Source organism: Sparus aurata, chromosome 24 (assembly GCF_900880675.1).
Source record: "Sparus aurata chromosome 24, fSpaAur1.1, whole genome shotgun sequence".
Lineage (NCBI taxonomy): Eukaryota > Metazoa > Chordata > Actinopteri > Spariformes > Sparidae > Sparus > Sparus aurata.
Genome location: NC_044210.1, coordinates 348,177 through 366,330, shown reverse-complemented (window position 1 = coordinate 366,330; position 18,154 = coordinate 348,177). Strand labels below are relative to the sequence as shown.

General features: G+C 40.9%; 1 protein-coding gene across 3 annotated transcripts in view; it reads right to left on the bottom strand.

The window, feature by feature from the left end:
• fbxl16 (F-box and leucine-rich repeat protein 16) overlaps positions 1–18,154 on the bottom strand; it is a 74,780-nt gene that overhangs the window by 20,988 nt on the left and 35,638 nt on the right. For all 3 annotated transcript variants that reach the window (XR_003982947.1, XM_030409393.1, XM_030409394.1), the window contains exons 2-3: positions 14,679–15,387; positions 5,842–6,084 (exon numbers count right to left, since the gene is read on the bottom strand). Coding sequence is in view for 2 of the 3 variants with exons in the window: in XM_030409393.1 (XP_030265253.1) it covers positions 5,842–6,084; positions 14,679–15,380 (945 nt within the window). In the remaining variant the exon portion in view is untranslated. The remainder of the gene's footprint in view (positions 1–5,841; positions 6,085–14,678; positions 15,388–18,154) is intronic.

Below are 18,154 nucleotides of genomic sequence, written 5' to 3'. Positions count from 1 at the left end.
TTTAGGTGGACGGCCATGTCTTGGTAGGTTTGCAGTTGTGCCATACTCTTTCCATTTTCAGGTGATGGACTGAACAGTGCTCTGTGAGATGTTCAAAGCTTGGGATATTTTTTCATATCCTAATCATGCCTTGAACTTCTCCACAACTGTTTGTTCACTAATGTTCTCTAGCAAACCTCTGAGGCCTTCGCAGAACAGCTGTATTTACACTGAGATTAGATTACACACAGGTGGACTCCATTTACTAATTAGGTGACTTCTGAAGGCAACTGGTTGCATTGGATTTTATTTAAGGGTATCGGAGTAAAGGGGGGAGAATACTTTTGCACACCACACTTTTCTGTTTTTTATTTAAATCAAATTTTATTTATTTAAAAAAAATTAAAGCCATGTATCAATTTTCTTCCACTTCACAATTATGCACCACTTTGTGTTGGTCTATCACATAAAATCCCAATAAAATACATATACATTTGTGGTTAAAACGTGACAAAATGTGGAAAAGTTCAAGGGGGGTGAATACTTTTGCAAGGCACTGTGTATACACACACACACACACACACACACACACACACACACATACATACAGTAATGAACGAAAATATTGGAACAGAAAATGCACCATTTCTCCCAGAAAAGTGTTGCAAGCACAAATGTTTTGGTATACACATGTTTATTTCCTTTAAGTGCATTGGGACAACACAAAAAGCGGAAGAAAAAAGACAGATTTTACATAATTTTACACGAAACTCAAAAATTGGTCCGGACAAAATCATTGGCACCCTCAACTTAATATTTGGTTGCACGCCCTTTGGAGAAAATAACTGAAACCAATCACGTCCTATAACCATCAGCAAGTTTCGTACACCTCTCAACTGGAATTTTGGACCACTCTTCTTTTGCAAACTGCTCCGGGTCCCTCAGATTTGAAGGGTGCCTTCTCGCAACAGCAATTTTGAGATCTTTCCACAGGTGTTCTTTGGGATTTCGATCCGGACTCATTGCTGGCCACTTCAGAGGTCTCCAGTGCTTTGTCTCGAACCATTTCTGGGTGCTTTCTTTTGATAGTTTCCAGATTTCATGATTCCTTGCACACAATCAATGCACCCAGTGCCAGAGGCAGCAAAACAACCCCAAAACATATTTGAACCTCCACCATATTTGACTGTAGGTACTGTGTTCTTTTCTTTGTAGGCCTCATTCCGTTTTCTGTAAACAGTAGAATGACGTGCTTTGCTAAAAAGCTTTACCTTAGTCTCATCTGTCCACAAAACATTCTCCCAGAAGGATTGAGGCCTACTCTTGTATGTTCTTGCAAACTGCAGTCTGGCTTTTTTATGCCTCTGTGTCAGAAGTGGGGTTCTCCTCGGTCTCCTGCCATAGCACTTCATCTCATTCAGATGACGACGTATGGTTCGAGCTGACACCGTTGCACCCTGAGTCTGCAGGACAGCCAGAATTTGTGTGGAAGCTGACTGAGGTTGTTTGTCCACCATTCGAACTATCTTGCGTTGCATTCTCAATTTTTCTCTTCCATCCACGTTCAGGGAGATCCATTCGAACTATCCTGTGTTGCATTCTCAATTTTTCTCTTCCATCCACGTCCAGGGAGATTTGCCACAGTTCCATGGGTTATAAACTTCTTGATTATATTGCGCACAGTTGACAAAGGAACTTTAACATCTCTGGAGATTGACTTGTAACCATGAGATTGTTGATATTTTTCCACAATTTTGCTTCTTAAGTCCTCAGACAATTTTCTCTCTTCTCCATGCTTGGTGTGGCACACACAGGCACACAACACAAAGGTTGAGTCAACTTTTATACACTCTAACAGGCTTCAGTTTTGCTTTCTATATTGCCAGCACCTGCCACTTGCCACAGGTGAGTTTAAACGAAGATCACATGCTTGAAATGAAATTATTTACCCACAGTTTTAATGGGGTGCCAATTACTTTTTCCAGTCAATTTTTGAAATTTTGTGTAAAATAATGAAATAAACGTGTATACCAAAACATTTGTAATTGCAACACTTTTCTGGGAGAAATGGTGCATTTTCTGGAAAAGTTCCAGGGGTGCCAATACTATCGTCCATGACTGTATGTATACACACACACACACATGTCCAAATTCACACACATATATACAACTGTATGTGACTGTATGTATGTGACTCCAGACTGTACAATACACATATACGTTTACCCACACACTCACACACATATATATGTCCATATATATATATATATATATATATATATATATATATATAAATACACATATGTATGGACGTATACATGGACGAAAGTATTGGCACCCCTGGAACTTTTCCAGAAAATGCACCATTTTACCATACATACATATACCATTACACCATACATTGTATGTATATATATATATATATATATATATATATATATATATATATATACACACACATACATATATACATACACACATATATATGTAAGGGATAATGCCCAACGAGGTGTCCATAATCAGGAATTAATGGAAGACTCAGAGGCCTAAGAACCGTTGCCTCTGCGAAGTCCATTCATTCCTGATGATGGACACCTCGAAGGGCATTATCCCACTTATACCATGGTCACTTGCCAAAGAAAAGAAATTAAGACCATTAATTTATATTTTCATGCATTAAACAATCAAAATATAAAGTGGTTTACAAGCCATAACTGAGTTTCCCTGGTAACGCCTGAGGTTTTGACTAATACCTGGAACAATCATTACCGTCCCGTAAGGTTTTTATGCAACGGAGACGTTGTTCACTCCTCCGGTAAATAGGAGGGACCAGATAGATACGACTTGGCAATGGGAGATATTCTAGTCCACTCAGCGATGAGCCAGAACGCTTTGCTAGCAAGATTCAAAGTCAATAACACTGCGTACGGTTGACAAACAGTAAATATAATTTGACAGTATGTTTATCAACAAGACTAGCTAGCTAAACAGTCATGTCATTGTCCCCAAATCAATAACAAGATTTTAGCAAACAAATGATCGGCCGTGTGCAACGTTACTGTGGCCGCAGCCTGAAGTAGAGAGTTGAACAGCGAACGGGATGTGAGATTATTCGCGTATCAGTAAATTTAGAGGGGAAGTGTACTTTCTGCAGCTTGTGCGTTACAGTCGCCATCCTGTGGTTTTCAGAGGATAAGGCACTGAAGGACTGACGGACTGCACTCAGTGTTGGAAATAAAATATTTAGATTTGATATGCCAGCTAGCGCATTAATTTACAGCAGTGAACAGACAATTTGACTGGAACTACTTAGTAGGTGTCCATATATCAGGGATTAACGGACACCATGCAGCCAATCAGAATCGAGTATTCCCCCAGACTAGGGCTGCACGATTCTGGAAAAAATGTGAATCACGATTTTTTGCTTAGAATTGAGATCACTATTCTCTGGCACGATTTTTTTCACAAAATGTTTATTGCACTGATGAACTTGAACAAAACAAAAAAAAAAACATTGTAGTATGGCAGAGGCATACTACTATGCCTCTGCCAAAGCAATGTTTTGTTTTGTTTTGTTAGTTCTATCATTGGATGATAAATGATTTTTACAAAAGTAAAAAAAAAATTAGTCTACAAGATGAGAGGGCATCCTCTAATACCTCATGTTGTACAGTGTTTATTGGGGCCGTAGCTTTGGCTAGGTGATATGTGATAGCTGCTGTGATCGGCTTTCAAAAACGGAGGCATAATATTCTTCCTTTTCCAAAAGCCGCCTCAGAGGTGACGTGACGTGAAGCCCGAAGTTGGGCTGCAAACAGTTGACAACATATTTGTCTTCAAAATAAGAGCTTTACATTTCACCCCATTGGAGTTTAGAACTGGGTTCTTAGCGGGGGGCTTTTAATTTGAAAGTAGCGACCGTTTCTAGCTTGTCGCTACAACAACAAGCTAGCAGTCGAGGCGGAAATAAGTGTACCGTCCGAGGCAGCAAATCGGCGGACCAAAACAGACCCCCAATTTGCCGCCCTCTGTCTAAAACCGCGGACCTAGCCGTCAACAGGACGGGCAGATTGGCGGCTTGCTGCCTTGTCTAAAAACGGCTTCTCACACTCCTTCCAAACACTCAACTGCAGGTGGGCTTCCGCCACTGAATCACGTGTTGTAAAGACGCTTTACCACAGGTTGAGGGAGGAGGCAGCGGCCGTGCTGCGTTTGGGGGCGCTTCAAAAAATCCGGGAGGAAAATAGGAGCATTTGTTTGTGATTCGGCTCGAGATATAAAATGCTTCAGAATCGCTGTGTGTAGAAATGAGATCACGTGTATGTGTGAATCGAGATCGCGATTTTTTAACGATTTTTTGTACAGCCCTACCCCAGACCATGATATATATGTATATATATATATATATATATATATATATATATATATATATATATATATATATATATATATATACATACATATATATATTTTATAGATTTTTTGTACAGCCCTACCCCAGACCATGATATATATGTATATATATATATATATATATATATATATATATATATATATATATATATATATATATATATATATATATATATATATATATATATATATATATATGTATATATACATATATATATATATATATATATATATATATATATATATCTATATCTATATGTTTACCAATACCTGACCAGTGCGCACCCCACCATCCAAAGAAAAATAGCGGATTTATGTATATATATATAAATATATATGTGTATATATATATATGTATATATATATATATATATATATATATATATATATATATATATATATATATATATACAAATCCGCTATTTTTCTTTGGACGGTGGGGTGCGCATCGGTCAGGTATTGGTAAACATGACCGCTCACCACTGTCAACATTTTTTGTGCCTCTGATTCATGTCACGATGAAACTTCATTCAAAGCAGAGCTCCACCAAAGAGCCTGCAATCATTGCGGAAGGTTATCTGATGTGTTCTAAGAATTTTGGACGTGTGGGGCGATCTATTTCTTTCTTAACTGAAGCCGACAACGGGACAGAATAGATGTAAAGAAAGACATAGTTGGAGTTCCTATTTTCGTCTTGACAAGTATAATAAATTCCGTAGTCTACCCCTTACATGACCTGGCAAGTGACATTATTCTAACGCATAAGAATAACTCCCCCGATATGGTTAGAAAATACTGCCTCTAGAGCCAGCTGCACAATAAGAAAATGTCATAGCATGATCAGAATAGCCTGACCTGACAAGACAACGGAGAAAATAATTGTATTTAAAATTTGGGGTTGGCTAATGGTTTGATGAGATTATTCAATATTTTCATGCAGTAATGTGATGTCCGAAAAGCCAATATTGTCTTTCCTTTTTATATGCAGGTCTTCTTAAACATAATCAAGTGATCCATTGATCATTTTTGTCATGTTGCCATTAACATTTATGTGAAAGATTCTAGGCCAGCAAAATAACGTTAAACCATGCAAGCCAGGTTTTTCCGGCTTTTCCGACCTGAAAATGAGGCTCTTGTAAATCATGCAAATTCCAAATTTCTTTTTTTTCTTTTTTTTTTGGGGGGGGGGGGGGGGGGGGGGGGGGCGGGAATTTGCTGTTGCCACATCATGGTTGATGCACCAAATATTTTCCTGCTTTTTTATCCTTTGCCAATCACACCTATGATGACTCGGCCTGTTAATGAATAAGGATAAGAATGTTGAGGAAAATTATATATAATTTGTGTCAACTTCAAAACACAATACTGAAAATCCACAATAAGAACTAAGGTGTCTGAATGTATAGACAGTAGAGTACCAAGTTGGTTTCTTTTGTTCTGACATCCTACCTGTTTGGCTGTGAAATAGGCCATTGCTGTGTCAGTGACGTGGTAGGCCTGGAGGCTCAACTCTGATAAGTTGGGAAGGAGCTGTGAGATAGCAGCAATGGCGTCATCTGCCACATTGATGCAGTCACTGACACTGAGGGAAGTTAGCCGGGCATTCAGACTGGACCACAGGCCGGCCTCTGTAAAGTCATTGCAGCCTGACAGTTCAAGGTGCATCAGGCCTTGCATTTGCTCCAACATGACCTGCAAGATAAAAGGCAGACCTTTGATCCACTAATGTAGCTAGGGAAATGTGTTTCCACAGAGATAAAGTTTATATACACATTATCTGACTCATCAGAAAAGTAGCAGAGTCCAAGATTCAAGGACTCCCCAAATTAAAGGTAAAAAAAAAAGGATTGCAATATTCCTGAGATTGCAAGCTGATATAAGCCACTGATAAACTGACCTAAAGAATACAATAATAACGTGCATTTTGAGTTCCTCTGTATCGCTCCACATTTACATATTTCTATATCATGATGTGGTTGAATGTTATTTCTGGCATACATGATAATGTTTTAACAAAATAAATTTACACATTCATAATAAGTTATTTTGTATTGTAAGTTCAGAAAAAAAAAATCAGAAAAACTAATGTCTATGTTGCAATTAACTGCGGGTAATAAAATCACTGAGGTCTGCACTCCAAGCGGACACTCAGGAAGTCTGCAGAAAGTCCCCTTAAGGCCTGTGGACTGGATGAACTGTGGGTTTGGACAACCCTCAGATTTCGCAGATTTCTTTGGAACATGCCTGCAAAGTCTAAGAGACTGAAAAAGCATTGAAGCACAAACATTTGGATGCAGCCAGGGACATTTAAAGCTGGTGACTACAGTTGTACAATGCCTTAATCAGCATGTGCCACTGTGTTCACAACCACCTTTTCCCGCACACTATCTAGTTATCTATCTAATGAGTCAGCCTACCTGTGTGTCTAAACAACTTGTTGCAGTACAGTTACTGTTACAGTTTAAACACCAGGTAGTGTACTGTATAATGAAAGAGCATGTGCTGCAGAAAAAACAGCAACAATAACAAAACACTCACTTTCTGTTTTGTTGTCAATCCAATCAAGCTTCATATACTATACTTGGAGAACTAAGTAGTTACACGCCTTTTTTTAATTTTGTCATTTATTCCTAGCCAGAAGATTTACAAGACGAGACAAGACTTTACTTCATGCCTGTTTTGACCCAATAAAGAAGTGTTTCAAGGAAATAAAAAGACAAGCAACAACAAAAAAGAAAACAAAACTAGAACAAAAGAAAAAATTCCATCAGCTTCATCATCGAGCTAGATATGTTTATTATCCAAGAGACTCTTTGACTTTACTTTTCTCTTCCTTCAGTCTCAACTTCAACCATTTAGATCATAAATAAAGACAGAAAGGAGAAGGATAAATCATTAAATAAATGCAAAATAACAATTGAAGAATGAAATATGACACTTTTACTTGTTACTTGTAATGTTACTTTCTTACTTTACTGTACATTTGACATAACCATTTGGAGTTAGAGTTACTGTCTCTTGTGGGATATTGCATAGGTATACAACAGGGTAATGTTAAGAGGCAATTTCGAACTGTTCATAAAAAGTACAACACTGACTTTCCTCTGAAAAGAGAGCTGAAAAAGAGAAAGGTGAGGGAACTAAAATCACAGTTAATCGGACAACATAAGTTTTTCACACAGCGGAATTCACAAACAAAGGCAGGCAACAAAGCATCATTATGGGTGAGTCACTCTATCATTAAAATGAAACTCTCGCCAAAATGCAACCAAAGGTCTTTTTGTGAATGTACCCAAGTCAAACATTCATTTAAAAGCATAATTACGACGAAAGCACCACTATTAAGATTGAACATATTTTCGTTTTTGGGATAAAATCATTTTCAATGGCGTGCTAGGGGCAGAGAGTATTTGGCGAGAGTTTCACTTTAAGCATGAGATGTACTTCCAAGATAGAGAGATGACAAAAGAGGCCTTCGATGAGGCAGCTGACTCCTTGTTTCGGGATTTTAAAAACAAACCAGAAATATAATCATCAATCAAAGCTCTTCAGCTATCAAGAAGTACAGTTACACAGCGCCGTGAAGTAATGGCCGAGTATTTGACACAGCAGCTTCGGAGAGACATCACCGACTGCAAGTGTTTTTCACTGCAATTAGATGAGTTTACAGACACCAGTGATACAGCTCAGTAGTGCATTTTTATTCGGATGGTGTTTACAGATATGACTGAAAAAGAGGAGCTATTAACATTACTGCACATGAAAGAACGCATGCGGGGATAGTTTATTTTTCAGTTATTCAAAAACGTGATCAAGAAAACCCAGCTCCCGGTATGTAAATTGTGTGCAATATTGATGGCTGTTTGTCACCTATGTGCATTACTGCTGTTAGTTTTTATGTGCAATACCGAGGGTTACATTACTCTCTCGATATCAGTTATGCATTGTATTACATAAAGTATACTCAGTATATATGTAGTATTTTTAATATAGGTAGATCATTTTGACCTGGTCATTTTAAAAGTAGCTTGCAAGCTAAAAAAGTGTGGGCACCCCTGCTAAGGAACATCAAATCTAGAAGGGATAGTAGTTCTAAATGCTTCCCCTTCAGTCTAATGGACATTCCTTCAGTAAACTGCCAGGACAGGACAGGACCAACATACGGAAATATGACTCGCATTGTAGCCTGACATTATCTCCAACAGTCTAAATGAGGGGGGGAATTAAAAATCAGACCAATCCCTTCCAGAAAAATGTCCTCCAAATATGGAAACTTGTAGATTTCCACCATGCTAAGTTTGCCACTCTTCCCCAGAGAGGACCCTATGACTTTCCTTGTAAAATTTCTCGTTAATATACAGCACCTCTTCTGATTTTCTCTTGGGATTTTAAAATATTTTTTGTATTGTATTGAGAGTTAAAAGGGACATTGATATTGTCATCCTTCCATCCTCTATGTTTGCCAATTGAATGTCTATTACAATATATCTAAAGTAGTGCCACAGTTAGAGGAATCTATAAAGGTTTTCGAGTTCAGGCCTGTAACATTCCAAAAACTCTGTCCCCTTATGTATTTGAGTCCCTTCCCAGTCTTGATCATCTGATCACAGCTATGTTTGCCCATATATTCTTAGTGTCTGGTGAATGTAAATACCTCAGGGTTTCATTAAATGCTACACCAAGAATAATATTCTACAGACACATCAGCCACAGGCACTAAATAATTAACCCCTTCATGCATGAATTATTTAAGTGCAAAGTCATATTTTCATGATTCATTTTTTTTTAAGGACCCACTTAACTGTCCATTGCAATGGAAGACATGCATCACCAGTAAAAGCATGATTCTGTGAACCTGTTCAATCTATTTATTCTTAGAAAACCAGACAGGTATAAACAACTAAATAGGATGTTAGGATTACTTTTATATATATATATAATATATATATACTCTTTTTTCCTTAACCGAAAATACATCTTTCAAGTACAGTAGACATTATGTACCAAAGGGCATATTCTGCCTATTGAGCCTATTTAGACTATTTATTATTGTTGTCTGCAGTAATCGACTACTGCAACAGCATCCTCTATGGCACACCATCCAAAACTCTAAATAAACTACAGTACATCCATAACTCCGCTGCACGTCTGCTTACCCACACTCACACCCGTGATCTCATCACTCCTGTCCTCCAGAACCTCCACTGGCTCCCAGTTCCACAGCGTATTCAGTTTAAAATCCTCCTCCTCACACACAAAGCCCTCCATAACCAGGCCCCTTCCTACCTCACTGACTTGCTCCATCACCACAATCCATCCCGCAGCCTCCGCTCATCCGATGCAAACCTCCTGACTCCACCTTCCAGGACCAAACACCAAACCTGGGGAGACAGAGCCTTCTCTGTAGCTGCCCCCACCCTCTGGAACTCTCTCCCCAAAACACATCCGTGACCGACCCTCCAACATTCAAATCACGGACAAAAACATACCTTTTTAAAATGGCTTTTGAAGTTTAGCTCAATCTAATGTGTCTTTAGTGTACTCTTTTATAATGTTTTGCTGATTTAATGTTCTTTTTCTGTACAGTGTCTTTGAGTATTTGAATTTTTTTTTAGTTGTTTTTTTTGCGTTTCCATGGCAGCACGTCCAGACGCAGCGGCTTAGAGCTCCCTGTTATTTTGCATCTTTTTTGTGTTTTATATGTCTTTTTTTTTTTTGTTCTTCTGGCACACACATGCCACAGCGGACCATCTACAGTCGCCAAGACCTGATAAGAATTAGTTTTCAGGCAAAAATAGAAATCACGGGTGCCTTCGCACGGACCAACGGCATCCCACCGGAGATAGCGAGACCGCCGGGCACCCCATGGATTGTTATCGGGTCCAGCAAGCGCTGGAGGCGGCGCAGGGAGAGGAGGCAGAAACAAGGATGCCGGGCAGGACTACTAAATCAGCTTAGGAACCACCCACACAGACCTCCGCTACCATCTATCTTCCTCACAAACGCAAGATCCCTTGCGAACAAGATAGATGAGCTGCAGTCACAGATCGCCTACAACCGCCACATCCATGACTGTTGTCTTTTGATTGTTAGCGAATCCTGGCTGCGCCCACATATCCCCAATGCTACCGTGGAGCTTGCAGGACGCACCTTTCACCGCTGCGACCAGACTGAAGCCTCCGGTAAGAGCATGGGAGGGGGACTCTGTGCTTATGTGCTTGAGGACTGGTGCTCGGACAGCAGAGTGATTGACACCCACTGCTCACCGGACTTAGAGGCCATGTCTGTTCAATGTCGACCCTTCTACCTGCCACAGGAGCTAACGGTTGCCATAGTAACCGTTGTTTACATCCCTCCCCATGCTAACGTTAGCACAGCACTCGGCCAGCTTGAGCTCATGGTATGTAAACAACAGAGGGCTCATCCGGATGGCGTGCACATCATTGCTGGGGACTTTAACAAAGCATGCCTCAAGATTGTTCTCCCCAAATTTCACCAGCACGTCAAGTGTGCAACCAGGGGAGAAAACACACTTGATCATGTTTATTCTAACATCAAGCATGCCTACAGAGCGACCCCCCTCCCCCACCTCGGACAATCAGACCACCTCTCTCTGCTCCTCTTCCCTGCCTACACCCCCCTCAGAAGGCAAACAAAACCAGCCACCCAGACCATCAAAGCCTGGCCTGAAAATGCTCTCAACCAGCTGCAGGACTGCTCTGCCTGCACAGACTGGAGCATTTTCGAAGATCAGGACCTGGAGACACACACCGAGTCTGTCCTCTTCTACATCAGGTGCTGTGTAGATAACGTCACCGAGGATAGACGCATCCGGATCTTTCCAAACAGAAAGCCCTGGATGACAAAGGAAGTCCAGACCCTGATCAGAGCTCGTAACTCGGCCTTCAGGATGGGAGACAGAGCTCTCTACAGCACTGCCAGAGCTGACCTGAGGAGGGGCATCAAACAGGCCAAGGTTTCCTACAAGAACAAAATAGAAGGATACCTGACGGACAATAACCCGCGTCAGATGTGGAGGGGCATCCAGGCCCTAACCAACTACAAAGGCAACCCAGCTCCCACATCCTCCAACAGCAGCAGCACACTGGCAGAGGAGCTAAACAGCTTCTTTGCCCGGTTTGAGACCACCACCACACACCTGCAGTCACTGCCTCCCCCTGGTTCCAGCACCCCACCTCTCTCTCTCCAAGAGCACAAGGTGAGAAAAAACTTAAGAGCAGTGAACCCCAGGAAGCTGCTGGTCCTGACGGTATCCCAGGGGCGGTGATTAAAGCATGTGCAGACCAACTGGCAGGGATCCTCACCAAAATCTTCAACCTCTCCCTGACACATGCCACCGTCCCTACATGTCTGAAGGCCTCTATCATCGTCCCCATCCCCAAAAAACCTGCCATAGACAGCCTGAATGATTACAGACCTATCGCTCTGACGTCTGTAATCATGAAGTGCTTGGAGCGATCAGTTTCCCAGCACATCAGAGACTGTCTCCCTCCCTCCCTTGACCCCCACCAGTTTGCCTACAGGGCAAACCGTTCTACAGAGGACGCCATCACTCTCATACTCCATACAGCGCTGAGCCACCTGGAGAACAAGAAGAGCTATGTGAGGATGCTCTTCGTGGATTACAGCTCAGCATTTAACACCATTATTCCAGACATTCTCATCACCAAACTGCTGGAACTATAGATCCCCCCTCCCCACCTGCAATTGGATTAGAAATTTCCTGTCGCCCACAGTCTGTGAGACTCGGCCCCCACCACTCCACTGCACTCACACTCAGCACTGGTTCCCCTCAAGGCTGCGTTCTGAGCCCTCTTCTGTACGCCCTGTACAACTCACCCAACCAACCGCATTATTAAATATGTGGATGACACCACAGTGGTTGGACTCATCAGAGGCGAGGACGAGACAGCGTACAGGGCCGAGGTGGAGGAACTGTCGCTATGGTGCTCAGACAACAACCTGACCCTGAATATCCAAAAGACAAAAGAACTCATCATGGACTTCAGGAAGAACAGACATGACAACACCCCCCTCCTGATAAATGGAGAACAGGTGGAGACTGTCACCACCTTCAGGTTTCTGGGCACCCACATCTCCGCAGACCACTCCTGGACCTACAACATCAGGGCCCTGGTTAAGAAGGCTCAGCAGCGACTACACTTCCTGCGTGTCCTCAGGAAAAACAAACTGGACACAAAGCTGCTGCTGGCCTTCTATCACTCCTCTGTGGAGAGCGTACTGACGTACTGTCTGGGTGTGTGGTACGCAGGCTCAACAGCCGAGGACAGGAAGGCGGTGCAGAGGGTCATAAACACTGCCCAAAAGATCATCGGCTGCCCTCTAACCAGCCTGGAACATATTGCCACATCGTGCTGCCTCAGGAGAAACAAGGCCATCACAGGAGACCCCTCACACCCTGCCTACCCCCTGTTTGATCTGTTGCCCTCTGGGAGACGCTACAGGTCAACAAAGTCCCATACCAGCAGGCTGACGAACAGCTTCTTCCCCTGGGCCATACCAACTACAAATACGAACGGATACACTCACAAACCCCCCCCCGCCCGACAAGAACAAACCCAATCTACCTCCTCCTACCTCCCTTTAGCACCTTAAAGAGCTATATATATAATTTATTTATATTTATATTACTATTTGTTCTATGTGTTGCTTTTTTTTATTTGTTGCTGCGGGAGCACCCTCAATTTCATTGTACTCTCCTGTACAATGACAATAAAGACTATTCTATTCTATTCTATTCTATTCTATTCTATTCTAGTATTTAGAAAAGCGCTCTTAAATAAAATGAATTAGTATTATTTTTATTATTTATTCAAGTGTAAAATATATCGTAATTTTTAAAAACACACAAAATGCGGCAGGTCTAATTAGGTAGACTACATCCTTTGGTGTATTATGGCCACTGGAGTGGACAGATGTATTTTTTAGTCGCAGCCATTTTTTTTACCGCAATCTTTGATTACAGTTTTTTAATTTCATCCAGAAATATTTTTTTACCTGTCTACTTTATTTTATTTCAGAGGCACTTCTCCTCTTCCCTCTTCTCCTCTTAATAAAATAATGGGTTAGTAAAGATCCAAGATCCAAACAACATTATATAATAATAATAATAATAATAATAATAATGATGATGATGATGATGATAATGATAATAATAATGATAATAATAATAATAATAATAATACATGTATAATAATTGATTTGTTAATAATTAAAAAGCTTACTATGCATCATCACCTCTCTCTCTCTCTCTCTGTATCTATCTATCTATGGGACATTATTAAGCAGTAGAAATTGTTGTCATTTTTTTCCTTTCCTCCTTTTATGATATCTGTTTTTAGTCTTGTAAAACCAAAGAAACAGCCTATAACATTACTACACAAGCTCAGGCCTGCATGTCTCTACAGAAAGACAAAGACTTTGACACCATCATTGCGAAAAAAACACTTTGTAATTAAAACTTCTGGAATTAAATAAAATAAGCAGCAATAAACTGTGTTACTGTGGAAAAGCAGAAAAAAAAATCATAATGCAGAGCTAAGTTTCAATGATTTCAAAACTTCATTGATTTTTACAATATTATGCTGTCAAACTGACATTTTTGCATTAGCAATTTTCCCATTTAATATGCAACAAAATGGTAAGGCACAAATCAGCCCCCAACTACAGGAAAGTCCATATATAGCTTACATTGCTAACAATCCAAGCTCTCTCCATGGCAACAGACCACTCATCCCAGAATAGCAACCTGGCCTTGCAGGTATGAATATCCATCTGAGAAACACTTAACTCTTTTGTTCCTAGCAATAGAATATGATGGCATACTGGCATTAGAGAGAAATATGCAGGAAAGAGGAAATCATTGTGTCTTTCAATGTTTTGTTACTGCTGCTGACCATGCTATGTTAACAATCACAACTTATGCTACCTATGTTCCATATCCACACATATATACTGTGACTGGTGTCAGAATCAGAATCAGAATCAGAAATACTTTAATAATTAATTTAAGTGTTTTTTACAGGTCCTCTCCATTGTGCACCAATAAATGTATTCAGCCTCCATCCTATAAATGAGGCCACTAACCATACTAAAATATAAGCCAGTGTTAATAATAATGATAGAATAATAATGACAGTCACAAGTAACTGGCTAATAAGGACCAGTAAAAATGATTAAGGAGGGGTAAACCTACCTGTGATGTAATTTCTCAAGAAATTAATAAAAAACAAAACCTGACTCACCTCCAAACCAGCATCTGTAATTGTCGACCTCTTGAGGCTGACTGAGCGAACACCTTTCTTGGACAGCGGGTAGTTGTCGATGAACTCACAAATGTCCAGGTCTGATACACCCACTAAGCAGAATGACTGGAATCCACGTAGGGCGAAGGCCTGCAGACTGACAAACTCCTTCTCCCCATTGGGCAGCAGGGTATATAACTCCTTGGCATGCAAGATGGGTGTCACGCCCTCCCAAAACTTGGGTTGGTACAGCACCTTGCGCCATGTTTTGCATACCTGTGCCAAGACACATTTTTCAGCTGTGGTGAAGTACCAGAGCAATCTGTTGAGTAGCTTCTCATCCAGAACAAGCTGGCGCTCCAGCAACATCGGTTTTGGTAGAGTGAGAGGGGGAAGCTGACGAAGAGATGGCTTCAAGCCCACCAGAGGCATTCCAGGCTCCAGGTCAGAGCCCAACAGAGAGGCTGCTGAGTTGGGCATGCCAGGGCCGTCCAGGTGGTGGTGGTAGGGAAGGGATGATGGTGGAGGGGGTAGGATGGAGGGTACTGAGGAGGACTGACACAAACGATTCTTGGCAGCAGGTGTCCCCTTGGTGATACTTGCACTGCCCAGACCGTTAGGCTGGCTGGGGGGCAGTTTGACCAGACCGTTGCGAGTCACGCAGGGAGACTTCAGCTCGCTAGGGGTGGACATGTTCAACATTCGGAACCTGAAGAAAGAAAGAAAGAAAGATCCACAATGAGCTGCTTAACACTGAAAATGTTTGACTTATTTATCAAGTCTAAACACAGTGTGTGTTTAGACTTGTTAAAACGATTTTGGAACTATGACATGATTTATGATTAAACATTTATGAAAATGATAATAAATTCAGCTTGTATTAATTAGGGCCTGAGCAGGTCTTCACCTGCGTGGTCCCTATTGTCTTTGTAGTGACGATTTTTTGTCCCAAATCATCGCATTTTTCACTGCCTGAACATACCCCAAAACTCACCAAACTTGGAATATAGGTCACACCTGCCCAAAAATTTTACAATCTATCGTCTTTGTGAATAAAACAATTTTGATATGAATGACATGAAACTCAGACTACTACTTCCCCATGAGCCCCTAAGGCTCTGTGCAAAATGTTGGTCAATTACCACTAGGTGGCACTCTTTAAATTCAAGTATTTTATATCTCCACATTGGTAAGTCGGATTAACACAAAACTTGGTACAATTATTGCCAATACCCTCCTAAGGATAACTGATGAAAGGTGTTAAATATTAAAAATCCAAGCCCCGCCTTCTACATGCATATACATGAATGACATACGGTATGCATATGTATCATGACCAGACCAAACTGTCACTCCAATAGGAAGTCGGCCATTTTGATTCAAAGTTCCCATTTCACCCCCATTTTGATAGATTTTCATGCCTCGTTCTTTAACGAATTCCTCCTACAGATTGAGCACCTCAGACTTTCAATTCACTCAATATCATCCTCAAACCTTGAACATGAAAAGTTATCAAAAGCTTTCGCCTACGTCAAACATGGTGAGTGTCATGGTGCAATCCATTTTCATGCTTCACCATAAAGCATCAAGCCCTTATAACTTCACCTAAAACTACACCTAATTCATCACACATGTATACGATGTCGCCCTGAATACCTCCATGCATCAATACTGTGTCATATCCATAGCACCACCTACTGGACACAGGAATTCAGACAAACATCCCATTTACATGACATTTATAGGTTTTTCCTCCATTTCATACATTACAAGGTGATATGCTACTAAAAGGTGAGCACACCCTCTGACAGCGTCACCGCCAATCAATAATCAAAACACAACTGGCCACAAATTAATTTGAGGGATTTTTCACCTGTTGTCCATTTTGTTTTTATGTAGATTGCAGAGAGTTTTTCTGACTTCAGCGTACATTATTTTATACCAGCAGGAGCAAGCCACCCAATCATAAAGGAACAGCCTCCTCATTCCTATCTGGACCAAACTTCACATGTTTGATAAGAGTCCAGCCCTGAACACATAGGCCAATAGTCTATATGATATCAGTCATAGTCACAGCGCCACATGTTGGACACAGGAAATGACATTTAACTCCTTCCTGCACTGTCTGAAACACAGACAGTTAAGAGAAACGTACGCAATAATAAGACAAAGGGGCAGGGTATGCAGCACACCCCAACAGCAGCATGCCCCTACGTGCGTGGACTGCGAGGGCCCATTCATCGCTGCTTGCAGCCTTTGTTAGCCTTGTAATTACTAAGATATCACCTAAAATATCTGCTATGGCTGACCAAAAAAAAGTTTATGCACAACACGATTTTGCCAAGTATCATATCTTTAAGTCAATACTTAATCTTTAAACTCCAATAACCTCCTTAAGTACAGCTATAATTATATCAGCTACTGCAGGCTTAGTGAGTCAGCTTGCTGAATAGGCTATGCTAACAAGCAACTTTGCCAGTATTGTTCATATTGTCAGTGCTACATTTGCATTGGACATCTTAATGAGTGACTAAAGCGAAGAGTGTTGTGGTTTTCTGTTTTTATAGAACATCAAATCAAGACTGCGGTGCTGTTTGCAGTCCAGGGTCCTACTTCAGAAAGCAGATTTAGTGAAAACTCTGAGTTTGTTAAGTCAGAGATAAGGGGAAACTCTGGGTTTTCCATTCCAGTTAGGGAGACAACGTAAATTCTGGTTCAGTTACTGCTATAAAATGCCCTGTGAATCTAACCTGCACCAACAGGTTCTCTTCAACAAACTCTGAGTTTCTCTCTGATTCCTCCCCTCGTGCTGAACCTGAAGCAGCTGTTTGAAACACCTATTCATTTCCTCATTCATATGGTCAATATTGAAGCACATATTGGGCTCAGGATGGCAGCTGTGCTGTCATCTACTATTCAGAGGATCATTGATTCGATTCTTGCCTCTTGCAGTCTACATGTTACCTCAGTGTGTGAGTGCATATGAATGGTTCACGCTCCTGATGAGCAGCAGGCGCTTGCATGGTAGTCGGCACCAGTGTTAGAATGGATGAATGCTGACCTGTATTGTAAAGCGCTTTGAATGATTGCTAAGATACAGTATACAGTCTATTTACATTACTTAGCAAAAGTTTACATACCTGACAGATGCAAGTTTGTCATACAAGGAATATTTTTAGAGCTGGGGTTGGGAAAAACACTGGCAAGAGCAACATTTTTGAAGTATTCAACTGAAAAAGTCCAACTTCCTCTCTTCAAAGCCAAACACATAAATGCACACTGCCTGATGACAAAGTCTGCCCTTTAGCTCTCGCTGGCTAATGCGTTAAATGCAGAAGTGCCACAATCATGTAAACAGAAGCAAAATAACCATTATGACCAATCCAAGCTCAATATTTACTCCATGTGTGTGCTTTATGCTAATATAACCCTCCAAAAGAGTGTGTTGCTGCAGCAGTGGCTCTTTTATTGGGCTC